The 14,776-nt window shown below is 39.5% G+C and overlaps 2 protein-coding genes across 12 annotated transcripts in view; one reads left to right on the top strand and one right to left on the bottom strand.

The window, feature by feature from the left end:
- The window catches only part of ctnnd2b (catenin (cadherin-associated protein), delta 2b), a 163,320-nt gene that overhangs the window by 116,035 nt on the left and 32,509 nt on the right, over positions 1-14,776 (top strand). The gene's annotated exons all lie outside the window — the stretch shown is intronic.
- On the bottom strand, positions 10,784-13,144 carry LOC119902534 (cilia- and flagella-associated protein 58-like). The gene has a single exon (XM_038718792.1). The coding sequence runs from the start codon at positions 13,039-13,041 to the stop codon at positions 10,897-10,899; it is 2,145 nt and encodes a 714-aa protein (XP_038574720.1). The 5' UTR covers positions 13,042-13,144; the 3' UTR covers positions 10,784-10,896.

Consider the following 14,776-nt stretch of genomic DNA (forward strand, 5'->3'; position numbering starts at 1 on the left):
AGAAGGAGAACTGTCAGCCCTGATGTGCACTCATTCCTGTCTACAAATGTACAAATGCACATAGGATCCACTTCACTCAGATACACACACATGCAGACACATGTTGCTCTCATGTACAAACCCACACACAGAAGAGGAACATTTACTGAATTTCCGGCTATACAACACACAAAGCACACTGTACTGTACATACACGCACACACACACACACGTTCACCGCATGGCTTCACTGCATGTTCATATGGATACAAAGATGACAAATGTTTACCAGCTGACTGCTTCCCAACACTCTAGTTGACACGTGGTGTTGACTTGTCAAACTGATATTATGTGCAAGGGGCTACACTGCACTTCTACATCCACAGCAGATTTGTATTATGTCAGTAAATGCAAAAATCATCTGCATTGGGAAAATATAGTCAGGATTGATTAATTTGAGGTTCTAAAGTCACTGCCAAAAGGAATAAAAGATTGCCAGCAGTGCATCTGCCAGTGTTTTTTTTTAAACAGCTTTTACTGTAAATATCCTGGCAATTCCTTTCTAACTGGCATTCACACGGACGACACGCTGAAAGGACTTTTACCTCTGGAGGGGCATGTAGAGACCTAAAGAGCTAAAAGAGGAATAACACTCAATTTTCAAACTGATCTACGTCCAGAATCCCCGAGGGGGGAAAATGAGAAAAATTGATTTCTCTTACCAGCACCCACGCTCATGAAAACATCTCTGCTGCAGGCCTGTAAAGAGCATGATATTTCAAGACTCCACATGTCAGAAACCAAGATTTTAGCTATTTCTGCTTTCTATAGCAGTTTGATCAGTTCTCAGGTGATGTTAACAAAAAGTGAGGTGTAGAGACCCTACACACTAGACAGTGATTAGTATAAAGGCTTCAGATGGGAACAGTATGATTGTAGGGACAAATATAATTGTGATTTGGCTAAGCGTGTACCGCGTCTGCCTAAAGTTTGTGTCCCGTTACAGACAAGCTGTTAACATTTGTCTTTTTATTCATCGTAATCGTGATCTTTTACTTCCCTGAAAAGTGTTCTAGCTGTCTAACCCTAACCATACTTTGACTAAAATGTATGTAAAAACCTTTTGCCAACTTTAGACGTAACTACTTTCCATACGCAGATACTGCAGAAAGCGAGAATCTTAAAGAATTTTAGTAAAAGAACTTCAAAATTCTTGTCTGGCAATAGGTTTTATTTTTGACATCCAAATTTTAATTACAATTAAATAACATAAATGTGGATGCCTCTTGTCAGCCAAAGTCCATCGTTCATGGTAATTAAACCCAAACTAAATGGATATATTGCTGAATTTTCGATTCACTGAATTTTTAGTCCTCACTTCACCAACTCTGCTATCATACAACTGTCTTGAGTGGTCCGATGATATGAATACTTTCAAGCTGTAAACATGGGACTCTTTCCTACCGTTACCTTTCATTCTACATGATGCAGACTTAGTCAGTTACACCCAAACATATTTTCCATCCTGTCCCTGTATCCCACAAAGGCTGCCCTTGAGCCGTTGTCCACTCTTTTAATTATATACAGCAGTACTTCAGCATGGGGTGAGGGTGAAACATTTAAAGCATTATTCATGGTAATAAGAGGCAGTCAAGAATACTAACACAAGCCGAACAGCCTCCCAGCGCAGGGACACCTTTTCAAGAAAGTGAAACTGAGAGGTGTCCTCACATTTCCCTCATATAATCACATTTGGGATATGACCTACGTGTGCTCTGCGCATTTATGTATATTTATATGTGTGTAGTGAGTATAGAAAACGGTTTAGGCTTAGCAGAGATGGAAATAAAAGGTTTTTTGTATGCTGTTAGAGTCTTAAAGAAGATTACCATATAAATTAGAGCAGCAATTCAAGGCACGCAGCAAAGAAATCCCTCCTGTCACAAATTAATCAGCTGAACGACCGACCGGACGCAGACAGGCCGCGCTCCCCTCTCTCGTCTCTCTCTCTCAAAGACCCAGAGGAAATAACTCTCTCTCTCTGTTTCTCCGCTGTCTCTCGTTCGCTCTCTTATCCCTCTGTGGTTGGGTTCTCGTAATTGGTCTCCCCTTCTCTTCATGTCTCTCTCCTGTCCTCTTTGCCTTTCTATGTCTCCCTATTTTCACTCTCTCCATATCGCCTACCCTCTCTGCCTCTCTCTGGTGTGCATTTTGAATCAGGATCGCAGTGGGAAGTCAAGCTGCCTGCCTTGCTAGCCACACATTCAGCTACACACACAAATACACGATAAGGCCTGTTCACAAACACACACGCACTCTTTCTCTCTGTCACACGTCAGGTTTGCTTGATGGCACAAAGTCACAAACAAGGTTGTTGCCCTCTGCTCTTCAGTACCCCCCCCCCCCCCCCCCCCCGTGGTTTAATACTCTTTTTTTTTCTCTTTAATGTTCAGACCTAAAGATGATTATTTGAAGGGAGTAAAGCTGAGTGGATATTATTTCTACCTCTGCAGATTAAATGTAGCATACAGCAGAGGTGTGTGTGTGTGTGTGTTTGCTTTTACAAAATCATATATATTTGTACCAGTGCACACATATAAATCATATATATTTGTACCAGTGCACACATGTATCTACAAGCACTTTTCCAAAACAGGAACTCAACAAAACATGCAGCCCAGGTTTTTGAGGTTTGTACTTTCAACCATGATTAATCCAGCAGATGTGTTGTTACATCACAGCAGACATTTCAGTCTGAATCATAGAAATCTACCTGGTGGTGGTATTACAGTAAAAGACATTTAGATACATCGTACGAACATGAATAAACAAAATTTGTACCAGTCCGTCTTCAAATGGAGATACATTTTATTGGGTGAGTGAAACTGTTGCTGTCCGTAGTCAGAAGGCGTCATCGTAACATTCGGGGATCATGAACTGTGAACCCAAAGCAGAAAAAGAATGTTGGAGAACACATCCAGATGTCTTGGTTTTCATAAGTAATTGGGGAGAGGAGGCTATTCAGAGGGCGCTAAAGTCAGTGGGTAGACACCAAAAAGTAGACCAAAAGATTTCTCAGCGTCTGTCAAAAAATATAGTTTGTGAAGCAATAGTGATGCAACCTATACGCAGGTCCTGAAAGCTTTTACATTTGCTGTTCTAAATGTCACCAATACATAAAAATAAAGAATCACAATGCATGTAGTAGAGCAACCCAAAAGCATGAACTGTTGACACGCTGGAGGACATTTTCAGCAAGAGACTTGCACTGGCCCCAGCAATGCTCTTGATTCAGTAGCTCAGAAAGAAAAACAATAACAAAATCAACTCCGTGTGTCCATTGTTGTCTGTTCCACGAGTGCTTACTTCACTTGCCTACGAAACAGCGCAAAAAAAGCTTGTTGCCTTTTTAATAATTTATATCTGAAATGTCTCTTGTAAGTCTGAAAAGTAAGTAAGTAAATAAATTATAGTCGAAATGCTAGAAGAGTGTAGTAGCAAAGCCTCACAAGCTTAACCTCCCGTAACCTAAAATGAAAGTTTAGGCTCAGATTACATTGTTATATTCCTGCAGTGGAAAGGTTTATTTGCTGTATGTATTTACAGGTGGATGAGAAGTGAAAGGAAAATCAGACTGGATTTTGGTGTTTTGATAAACATGGTGGAGAGCACTGTCCAAAGTCTCCCATAGGCGTACATATGGTTTGAGATCTGGTGATTGTGAAGGCTGTCATTTTCCAATATGATTTTGTTTAGTCAAAACCAGTGCGTAGGTTCTTGTACGCTATGTGAAGGATGTGCCGACCTTGTGTCTGATTTAACCACACTTTTTCAGCTCTTGTCCATTAGCACGCAGACAAAGGCAGGTCATTAAATTAGTTTATTAGGCAGAAAATAAAAAATTGCCATCGCTGTGAGACCCTGACAATGTTGTGTGGCTCTCAGCTCCAGGACTCTTCTTGCCTGAAGCACTCTTGTTAGGTCGGAGCTGTCTCCACAGAGAGGTCACTCTACTCATATCATCATCTGTGTGTCTGTTATACTCATATTCACCATTTCTACATTAACAACACATTGCAAGCACAAGCAGTAGTGTGACGCTAAGATATGAAAAGTTTACTTTGTTTACCCTAAACAACGTGAAAGCACATTACCTATTCTGTGGCTGACTTTTCCTGGAAAGCTACCTGACATTTAGAACAGCAAATGTAAAAGCTTTCAGGACCTGCGTATAGGTTGCATCACTATTGCTTCACAAAGCAGCAATATGAAAATGGCAACAACAGTTACTTTATGAGTAATTTTATTGCAGCAAGCCAAGTGTGTAGCTCAGCCTGTTTGTGCTTCACATTTGGGGCTGAAGGAAACTTTGTGATGCTGTGTGATGTATATGTGTGCAGAAGCTTTTACAGCAGACCAGATCTTGTGTGTTTTAGCTTCCACCTACAGTATTAATCCTGGCTTACATGAGCTAAGAACTGATTTATGATTACTAATTAGTTCTAAAAGGAGTTATCACTGATCTGTACATTTCTATCCTCACAGGAGCTTGTTGTTGTCATGTTGATTCCACACAAGGCCCATTTAACCCAGGAGTGAATATGTTTGTGTCTGTGAGGTTAACTGAGCTACAGAGAAATGGCAGCACCACGGTATCTGCCCTCTCTGACTCATACAGTGCTGCGCCTTCTTTAACTTCTTTATTCCCTTTTAAAGTCTGCATGCCATCAGTAGCTGTGGTTCCACTTGTCATTACAATGCCACGTTTTCATTCGGTCACAGCAGCACACATCATCGGAAGTGACATGTCTGGATTGCTCACGTTGGTGTCAGCTCTTCAGAAGTAGATATGGAAGTTGTCATACCTTCCTCAGTATGGATGCAATCCAGTCACAGTGTTCATCCAGTTTAGGCAAAGCAAAGAGATGGAGAACAACAGCTTAAATGGGAACTGCAATAGAAATTGTGGACTATTTACAAAATTAAAGCAGCTGTGTTCCCTTAAGTTTTACTGTGTTCATTAACTTATTTGTCAGTTCATTTGAACAGGATGTTAATGGAGTTTCTCAGGCTCAACCCGTAAAAGGTTGCATCCATTACCACCAGACTGAAACTCATTGTGGTGGGAGCCAGTGATATTACCTCCAAATGTGTTTGTAGTATTATTAACATAGTGTAGTTGTGTATGTCTCTATCTTTTATTTCTGCCTGCCTTCATCTGCAAAGTACTTATTTACTTATACGACAATATAGATGATATCAGATATGATAGAATAGGTTAAAACATGCAAGTTTTGTGTGTAGTCCCTTCAGGCTGCAAACAAATATAGTAAAATAAAACAATATATTTAGTTTTTTGTATACATATACACATGCATGTCTACACCCAGGAAACAATTTTGCAGTGGCATTTTTAATTGCAATAACAAAAGTAATAATCAGAAAATGTGAAATAAAACTTTATGGCATTCAAGTTGCTGATCACATGTCCTAAGTTTATTACACCAGCATTTGTTGGAAATCTACGACGTCAAAGACAGTGGCAAACAATAATGTTAGGATCATTTTTAGAGCTATTTGATGAACGATAGAAACCCTGACAGCCAATCCAAATCCAAAATAACCTATAATTTTCCTAAGAAATAATGTTAAGAGGTCGTTGGCACTGATAGGGTCTCTGAAGTTTGTTTGGTCCTTACTGATGTCCTCTTTCACATCAGATTGCAGCCAGATGCAAAATCCACACGGAAAATATATCTATAATAATAGTACTAATACTGATAGCAACATTAGTGATAATAATAATGAATTAGTAACATGCATTAATAGGATCAGAATACATGAAGAGGGAGCAGAAGAGAGAGGAACTCGGTGCATCATGGGAAGTCTCCAGCAGTCTAGGCCTTTAGCAGCACAACTCTCATAACAGAGTTGGATTCTCCTTACTCATTTCATCATCAAGATTTGCTTGAACTCATATCCTTCTGCTTTTCTTTTTGTTTCTCTGTGAAACTTACAGCAGTAACAGGTAATCAATATAAATTTTCCTAACCTGCAACGACTGACACTGCCACCTGATGTGGCAGTGTCAGTCGTTGCAATGCTTTTGTCTGTGACAGACATCCAACTGACATCTAATTCCCTTTAATCTAAGGATTTTAGATAGGACACAAAGACTGAATTGGCAAAAAGGAATTTATAAACAGTGTATTTACACACACAAATATATATATATATACTGCTTTTTGGAAACATGCAAACATGCATGGGTTTCAGCCATGTACAGATTTTACGGATAACGTTCACAGGTTATTTCCTCCCTGTTGTAATCTGTAATCTTTGCAGGAGATAGGTCAACTAATCAGTTTGCTTGGTGCTCATGTCCCCACAGTGTATTGCCGAGATTTGACTACGAATACCGATTTAAAAATATATATATATTTTCTGTGTCGACCAGCAAAGATGCACTTCTGGAGAACCTTAATTCATACATCGGTTTTGTTACAGTTGTGAAAACATTGACTAAATTCATTATTTATCCCCCAAACAGTACACACCTAACTTGAACACATTTGGAAAGGTGAAGTCCAGAAATTTAACAAAACAAACAACAATAAACAATACTCACTTTGTAAACTCAAACTGTTCTCTCTAAAGGTCTCAGTGAGGTCCAAATGTGGACAGGAGTCCACAAAAAACACTCCAAAATACATAAAGAGATATGGGGAACAAAAGGAGGGAAAAAAGATCAAGAGGTGAACAAAGAGATGTGCGTTTGGATTGCAGAGGAGAGAACAGGGATGAAAATATGGTTCAAATGAGTGATGGGAAATGGCTCCAGAAACAAAGAGAGAGAGCCAACATATTCATTTCCCCTCCCTCCATATAACCTCCTACTGCCACTCATGATGTAAGGATGAGGCAATTAACCCCGTTCATCTCTCAGGCACTCATGGCCTTGTATATGTGTGGCTGTGACTACTTCATAGAGCTTAGATGTGTGTGTGCATGTGTGTGCACGCATGTGTATTAAGCCTGCATTAATGTGAGGGGGTATTTATTTTGTGTATGTGAAACCGTTTCTGTGTGTGTGTGTGTGTGTGTGTGTGTGTGTGTGTGTGTGTGTGTGTGTGTGTGTGTGTGTGTGTGTGTGTGTGTGTGTGTGTGTGTGTGTGTGTGTGTGTGTGTGTGTGTGTGTGTGTGTGTGTGTGTGTGTGTGTGTGTGTGTGTGTGTGTTTCAGATCAAAGATAAAACCCCACTGCCTTTGGGAGATGATGTCATTCTCGGCACAGCAAGAAGTGATGCTGGCAAATAGCTGACTTCACTCAAGATAATAAAAATATCATCTTTTTCTTGCAGCTGCAGCATGACATCATGTGTTGTGCATTACATTTTACCATATACAATATATGGTTATTACTTAGTAAACCGCAGTGCTTTTACTTTACATGCCTAATATGGACATCCTCCTCAGTGGGAGAGTTTATTATTTGTATGAGAATTGTGCTAGTTAATTACATACATATTTTAGTTTCCTTACAGCATGTTTACTCTGTGGACCACTACTAAAAACAACAGCAACAAAAACTGTTGTTTAGATGCCACTTAGTTACAGATGAGAATGACATTCTTTGATTGAAAAAGCCTTTTTAAAAAAAAATGAAATTTCTTCTGAACGTGCTGATTTAACAAATTACAAAAGTCAGAGTAACATTAGCATGCATGTAATGTGAGAAAAACAGTTTAATAACAATAGAATTTTGCATGCTGGCCTCTAACAATTTAGCATAGGACGTCAAATGCATTATTCAGTGAATATATTCAGATTTTGCAGGATGATTTAGATTATTTTCATAACAGTAAGCAGCCTTTGTGTTCTTCAAGAATAAACCAGTGTTTTCTGACATGTATTGTAACCAGCACCTAACTAAAATACTTTAGTAATGATTCAGACATACACATTCATGAAAGAATTATGTACACCTGTATGGCATGAACATGCTCTGCCCTAGTGGTTTAAGTTGCAAGGGTTGGTTCTCCAAAATTTCACGAGCACAATTAAATTCTTTGACTTGTTTTTCAAAGTCGAAAAACAATCTTTTTGACTTTGACCGAGTGAAACCAAAACTATCTTCATTTACAACTATGGGTAAAATATTCTTTTGAAATTTGGGTGAACCAATCCTTTAACATAATATGGCGCAAAACAGGTAAAATGAGTCATTCAGTTTAAAAAAAAAAAAAGACAAAAACAACTTAACAATTTAATCTCAGTTACATCTCTGCATGTGTCCGTGACAATACATTCATATTTTGCCTTAATTGCTAGCATTAGCTCAAAGGCTGGAGGCAGGAGGTAACAGCTAGCTTAGGACCATGAAAACTGTGAACTCCAAACTGGATTTATTACCTTGATGCAACTTGTGTATATAAAATATGTTTGTAGAAATATAAAACTAGAAAGAGTGGTTAAATGAACTGTTGGCTTATGCATTGGAGCTGTTTGCTGACGAACAGCTAGCCAAGCCGCTGCGTACAGTTACTCATGAATGTAACAGACCCTACAGTTTGCTAGCTAATAAAATACAACATAAGTGTAAGTAAATAAATGACTTTGGCAGTTGTTAGGAGGTGGGTTTTTTGCAGTTTGCCCTGCTTTCAGTCACGGTACTACACATGGGATGAGAAGTATTAAGTCTCTTAAAGAAAAACACAGCAACATTCGCTGACTCACAGATGTGGCTATCAAGGTCAGCTAGAATTATTTCATCTCGCATCAAATGTCGAGGTTATCTAAGCCCAGTTCTCCTTCTTAGCCCACTTGAGCAGCAGATAAGATGAGACCGAGAGAAGACACTTTCGTTAAGGTGACGGGCCCAGCTAATTACGCCATCAAGCCGCCTGAAGCAAGTCATTTAGAAACCTTCTGACCACAAACAGAATCTGCCACCTTAACGCTCCACATAAACATTGTCCAAACGGCTGACGGAGTTAAGACTGATTTGTCGAGGGGGCTTAGAAGCACACGCACAAAAACGCATGTGTACACACATGCAAGAACAAATTCACACAAACCCACAAAGACAGATAACAGAAGCTGTAATTACACAGTCGCTGTTCAGCCAAGGGTGAACATCAACAAGGCACTAAGAGAGGATGGTCCAAACACACAGACACACGGATCTAAGGATAATGTTTTATCACTATTACAGCTATAATTACACCCATAAAGGAGAGGGGTAGATATGTGCAGCTATGACTAGAGGTGGACACCATCAAATACACAAACATATAATTATACGAGTACATAAGGACATCTAGACACTTTGCCAGATGAAGGTCAACAACATTTATGATGTGTTGCGTTGATCCTCACAATTTGTGTGTATGAGTATGTTTGTAAAACCACTCAAGAAAGCAGTTTGCAGCAAAATGTGATGATTTGCATCTTACCCTCCCTGTCCTTCTCTTGAAAGTGTGTGTGTCTGGGAGAGTGAGTCTCTAGAGAGGGAGAGCTTGTGTGTGTGTGTGCGTGTGTGTGTGTGTGTGTGTGTGTGTGTGAGAACACTAGCAGTAGTTGGTAGGCAGGAGAAAACTCACTCTATTTTCTTGGTTGGCTGGTCACTGTATGTTGAATTCAGGTGAGGATTTAGAGCAAGAGAGAGGTGCAGGGAAATTTTGTGTAAGTGATTTACTGCCTTCAGTACTACTGCTAATTTTTTTTTAAACGTTGTTCTCAATTAATTACAGGGGCACAATGGCGACCTGGAGCAATAAATTAAAGATTATGTTTTGAAATATTGGAACAACATTTGAACACATCACTCCTGCGTAACTAAAGATGTAGGATGCTAATTAGGAGTTGCATCTGTGTACTTTTGCTGTGTGTGTATTTCTGTCCTTCTAATTATTTTATCATTGTGCCAAATCTGTGCACTTACTTTTGCAATTATTCAGTTAAAATTACCAAAATAGTTAATAATTCAGTTATTTGTTTTATGTGTTACTCAGGGCCTGATTAAAAGCCCTGGGACAAAAGTAAGCTGTGTTTACAGGAGTATGCTACCTATTGCTGTGAGTTTTGACAGTCTGGTGGAGTGCGGAGTGTACAGGAGCAGGAGGTGTTAATGCAGCGGGTGCTGAAATAACATCAGTGAAAACTAACATCTGTTGGAATCAGTGCTAACCATAGCAAGATAGGCTCGATAGCTTCCGCTCGGAGTGGAGTGAAATATAAACTAAATTGCATGATAGCTCCTGACAGTGCATTAATATTATTAATCGGCATTTTTATAATGGAGTGGCAACAGCAAATTTAATGTATTTTGTCAGTTCCCCCCTACACAGATCAAAAGTATGGACCCCCCCTCCTGGGGTCAGCTGAGACAAAATAAATAGCCATGTGTTGATCTGTACTCCGCTTACAAATCTGTGCACAGCTCCATTCCTTGTTCTCTGATGAAAGAATTTGTTTGAATCCAAGAGTACAAATTTGCACATTTGCGCTGTTTTTCTTCTTAGCTGACTCGTGACTCGTACAATAGCAAGAATACATAGATTACATTAGAGTATACACAGTATTATCCCACATGTGGTGCTACTCGAGTCTCAACATGGTTCTTCCTTTAAAATAAAAAAATTATTATCCAAAATCAACCGCAGCTTAATCATCAGTTTATTAAGTTATAAAGTCTAGCTAAGATCTGTGTATTAGCAATACTTACATACAACATTAATGTGATGCTTTAGGAAGTAGTAAAAAAGTAGTTACTATTGTGTTTCATTTTGTATTTGTTTATTTTTAACACGTGAAAGCAGCAAATGTCTTTATAAATGTCTTTGGTGCTGTGGGAGGAAATCGAAGCACCTGCAGGAAACCCACGCAGATTCATTTTTCTGTCGAGGGCATCTGATGCTTACAGAGATTGAGGTGGGTGTGGCTTGATTTTTCTTCCATGACACTGGAACATATAGGAGATGGGAGGGAGGGGGACAAATGCACACTTGTTTTCAGACTCGCACTGGGGCTTGGTGGAGATGAGGGGGAAGCGAGTGTGCCTTGACTCACGCTGATCCTTTGATTTGTCCTCAGAGGGTGACTGGAACTTTTTGGAAATAGGTGGCAAGTGGGTGGTGCACCTTGGGTGGTCTCCACACTCCATCTTGAGCTTCCTCAGCTCATCCGTCAGCCTCTTGTTCTCCTCTTTCATATTTTTGTAGTTTGCCTCATACGCCATGAGGAAGCCCTGTGATGCCACAAACTTCTTGTTGAGGCGTCTGTTATCCCACTGACACCGTTGAAGCTTCTCTATCGCGCCATCCGGCCGCCGAGCCAACCTGCGCTTCAGCTCTTCAATCTCCTTGTCCTTTTCCTCCAGTTGTTTTTTCTGGTACTGGCGGGGCTTGTTGTGCATCACCTTGAGACAGGGTTGAAGATTTTTCTGCGTACCCCTAATTCTGTTTCGGCGTGACTTGTCCTGGAAATTGCCCACCTGCAGCAACAGTTTTCTTTTCATGATGTAAGAATGAAGCTCAAGTTTCTCGTTCTCCGTCCGGACAAACTTGACTTCCTCTTCACATTCTTTGAGCGCCTGTTCTTGGGCGACCTTGGCAGCTTCCTGGACGTTGATCCTCTGTTGCAGCTGTACTACCAGTTCGTTGTAGTGCTGCAGGTCTTTTTCCAACTTGTCCTTCTCTGCCACCATCTGGGCCAGTTTTTTCTGTAACATGGTCTTGTCCTTACCAGCAGAAGTTGTACAGCTCTCCTGTGTTATCTTTGTTTCTGCCAGCTGCCTCTTCACTTTTTCCAGCTGGTTCTTCACAGAAAGACATTCCCTCTTAGTCTTGACCAGCTCTGTGTTCTTTGTATTGATATCGCAATTCTGCTCTTTGATTTCATCATTCAGGTTTTGAATTATTTTGTTCTTGAGAGTTATTTCCGCCCGAGCCTTCAACAAGTTGTCATCGGTGAGGTTTCTCTCCGCCTTGATAGCCTCGTTCTGGATAATTTGCATTCTTTGCAGGTTCTCTGACTCGCTTATCAAATTCCTAAGATGGGCTATCTCTTGATCTCTGGCCAAAGTGTGCTTGTTGAAATCTTTTTCCTTATTTTGGAGTTTATTTTTCAGTTCACTGTAGCTATTAAGATCAGTTTCCAGGTTTAGTATTATGTTACGCTGCTTCTCGGCTTCCTTTTTGTGATTTTCTAACTCCATTGTTAGGGTAATGTTATCCTGCTCTAGTTGGTCCACCTTGTTGTCTGCCATCTTCTTTAAAATTGACAAGTCCTCGATTGTCTTTGTCAATGTCCCTGTCTCCTTTGACAGCTGATGAATTCTTTTCTTACTATCCTCACTTAGTTTTTCATGTTTTTTAAGTTCATATATTTGTTGCTCCACTTCTTTCTGTACGCTCTCAAGTTTGTCTTTATAAGGCATGAGATTTTCCACGAGGTCGCTGTATTGTTTTGCCATGTGTCTTATTTTATTCAACTCCTGTTTTGTCAGATCATGCTCCATGTCCTTATTTTTTAACTGCTGGAGCTGTTCTTCAATTTTTTTGTTGGCATAGGTTTTAAACCCTGTCAGCTCTTGAATCTGATGACGCAGTGTCTGACCATACAAGGTCAGTTTTTTGTTCTCCTCCTTTGCGGCACTGAATTTCTCCAGCTCCTTCTCCTTCTGCTCCCTCAGCATCTTCTCCAAGAAGAATTTGTTTTTAAATTCAAGAAGATCTTTCTCGAGACCCAAAATCCTCTGCTCGGAAATGTTCTTCTGGTGAGCTCTCTGGGTCTCTTCATTCTTTAGGTTAGCTTTGGCCTTCTCCAGGTCTTTCCTCAGCTTGTCCACGTGCACGTCCTGATCCTTGGCTTTATTCTTCAGCCTAGAAACCTCAAGCTGTTCTTTTTTCAAAGAGAGCTCGACTGCAATGAGGGCGGAGAGCTTTCTTTTCTGCTCCTTGTTTTGGTCCATCAGCCATTTCTCATTTGTCTTTGCCCGGTCGAGTTCATTCATGAGTTGTTCCATTTTCATGGTTTTAGGGTTAGTGTTGGCTGGCATCATAGCGACTACCTGTTTGAAATGTAATTATTCAAAGTATAGTTTGTGCTGTGTTTCTCTAGATAGCTAGTGTGTGCTCCAAGGGAAAGCTCAAACTGAAATTGGATGCAAGTACACTGAACCTTGCAATGGTGATATCATTGTGATGAATTAAAGACAAGTGATGATTTGACATCATGCTCCATTCTGTGGAATCATTTCACTGTTCTAGAACATTCCTTTAAAAAGTTTTTTAAAAGCTGACAGCTACTGAATAATGGCCCCCAGATTTTATTTTTCATGTCCTTTATCTAACATAATACACTTCATGTAGTGAGCATGAGTTGCCACAACTAGGAGGAAAGAGATACTGACACATGTTTAAACACGTGTCAGTATCTCTTAGATAATAGGACTATAAACAGTAACTTAATTATACTATATTATGAGGATTTGTTTTTATAAGGTACAAGGTTGTTTATTTGCCATTATACAACACAAGTTTGTAGTCCCTTCATGCTACACACAGATAAATGAACATATAATTGCGTGTGTGTGTGTGTGTGTGTGTAATTAAAATATGGTAAAATACAACAATGTTTACGTTTGTAAACATTTATTTAATTAAAAAAAGCAGTTAAACACGTTTTGTAACTGGAGAATTTGGACTTATTTATAAAGTATTAGAAAATGACAATTTCCATTTAAATTACTTTAATATGTGAAACCAAGAATCATGTTTTCATAATTTAGAATAAAGTTTGAGAGTAATGTGAGTCGTTCTCAGCGTCTCCTAATTCCAAATGTTAAATTCCATGTTCCAAACTTCAATTTACATCTACATTTATATATTAAAATGTCCTTTGTGAGTTTGCATGTCAAATTGTCACACTGGAAGTTTGGATTCCCAAACATTTTTGAAAACAAAAATGAGGAAATGTTTTTTATATATATATATATATATAATATAAAATAAAATGTATCACCTGTGAAATTAAAACGTTACAAATGTTTCAGTTGACATGTGAAATTAACTTTGTAATGATGTGACGTGTAAAGCTAAAAACATGTTGTCTTTAAGACATGAGAATTTTAAAATACACAAGTCCTTTCCAAATGTGAAACGTCAGGGTCAAATGTGGCGACGATCGCTCAGGAAGTAGAGCAAGTTATCCACTAATTTAAAGGTTGGTGGTTCTATCCAGTTTCGTCCTGTTGGCTGTACCGTAAATGTTTTCATTCCTGCTTCTGATGAGGAGAAGTGAAGCGCTTTGAGAGGTTGAAAGACTAGAAAACCGCTATACAAGGAATTACCATTTTCACGCTTTTTCCTCCATCTCCAAAAATCTTTTTTTGCTTTTATTAACAATCTGGTTAGCTAGCTAGTGTAGAGTTCATGTCAGCTTTTACAGAGGAGCAATGGAAAGTATCCTGACTGAAAACATCACAAACTGGCAAGGGATGTGCACGGCCGAGGGCAGTAGGGCTCTGCAGCGGGTGAATAAAACTGCATTGGTACCCATCTCCTGAGCATCAGTGATATCTGTGAGGTGAGGTGCCTGCACAGAGCCCAAAAGATATTAAAGGACAGTACCCACCCAGCTACAGCCTGTTCACCCTGCTGCTTTCTGGGAAGCGATGAGTTTCTGCTGCAGCAACACCAGACCAGACATCTTTCAGACTTTTAAACTCAATTTCATCCTCAGTACTGCTTCACTGAATATAGTTTATTTCTCTTTACCATTTTTACAATTGCTTT

The sequence above is a fragment of the Micropterus salmoides genome, unplaced genomic scaffold, assembly GCF_014851395.1.
Source record: "Micropterus salmoides isolate LMB-PRFRI ecotype aquatic unplaced genomic scaffold, ASM1485139v1 Ms_hic_scaffold_14, whole genome shotgun sequence".
NCBI classification, from domain to species: Eukaryota; Metazoa; Chordata; class Actinopteri; order Centrarchiformes; family Centrarchidae; genus Micropterus; species Micropterus salmoides.

Excerpts from the sequence above, each read along its gene's own strand:
- LOC119902534 (XM_038718792.1), bottom strand. The coding sequence starts at position 13,041 with ATGATGCCAGCCAACACTAACCCTAAAACCATGAAAATGGAACAACTC.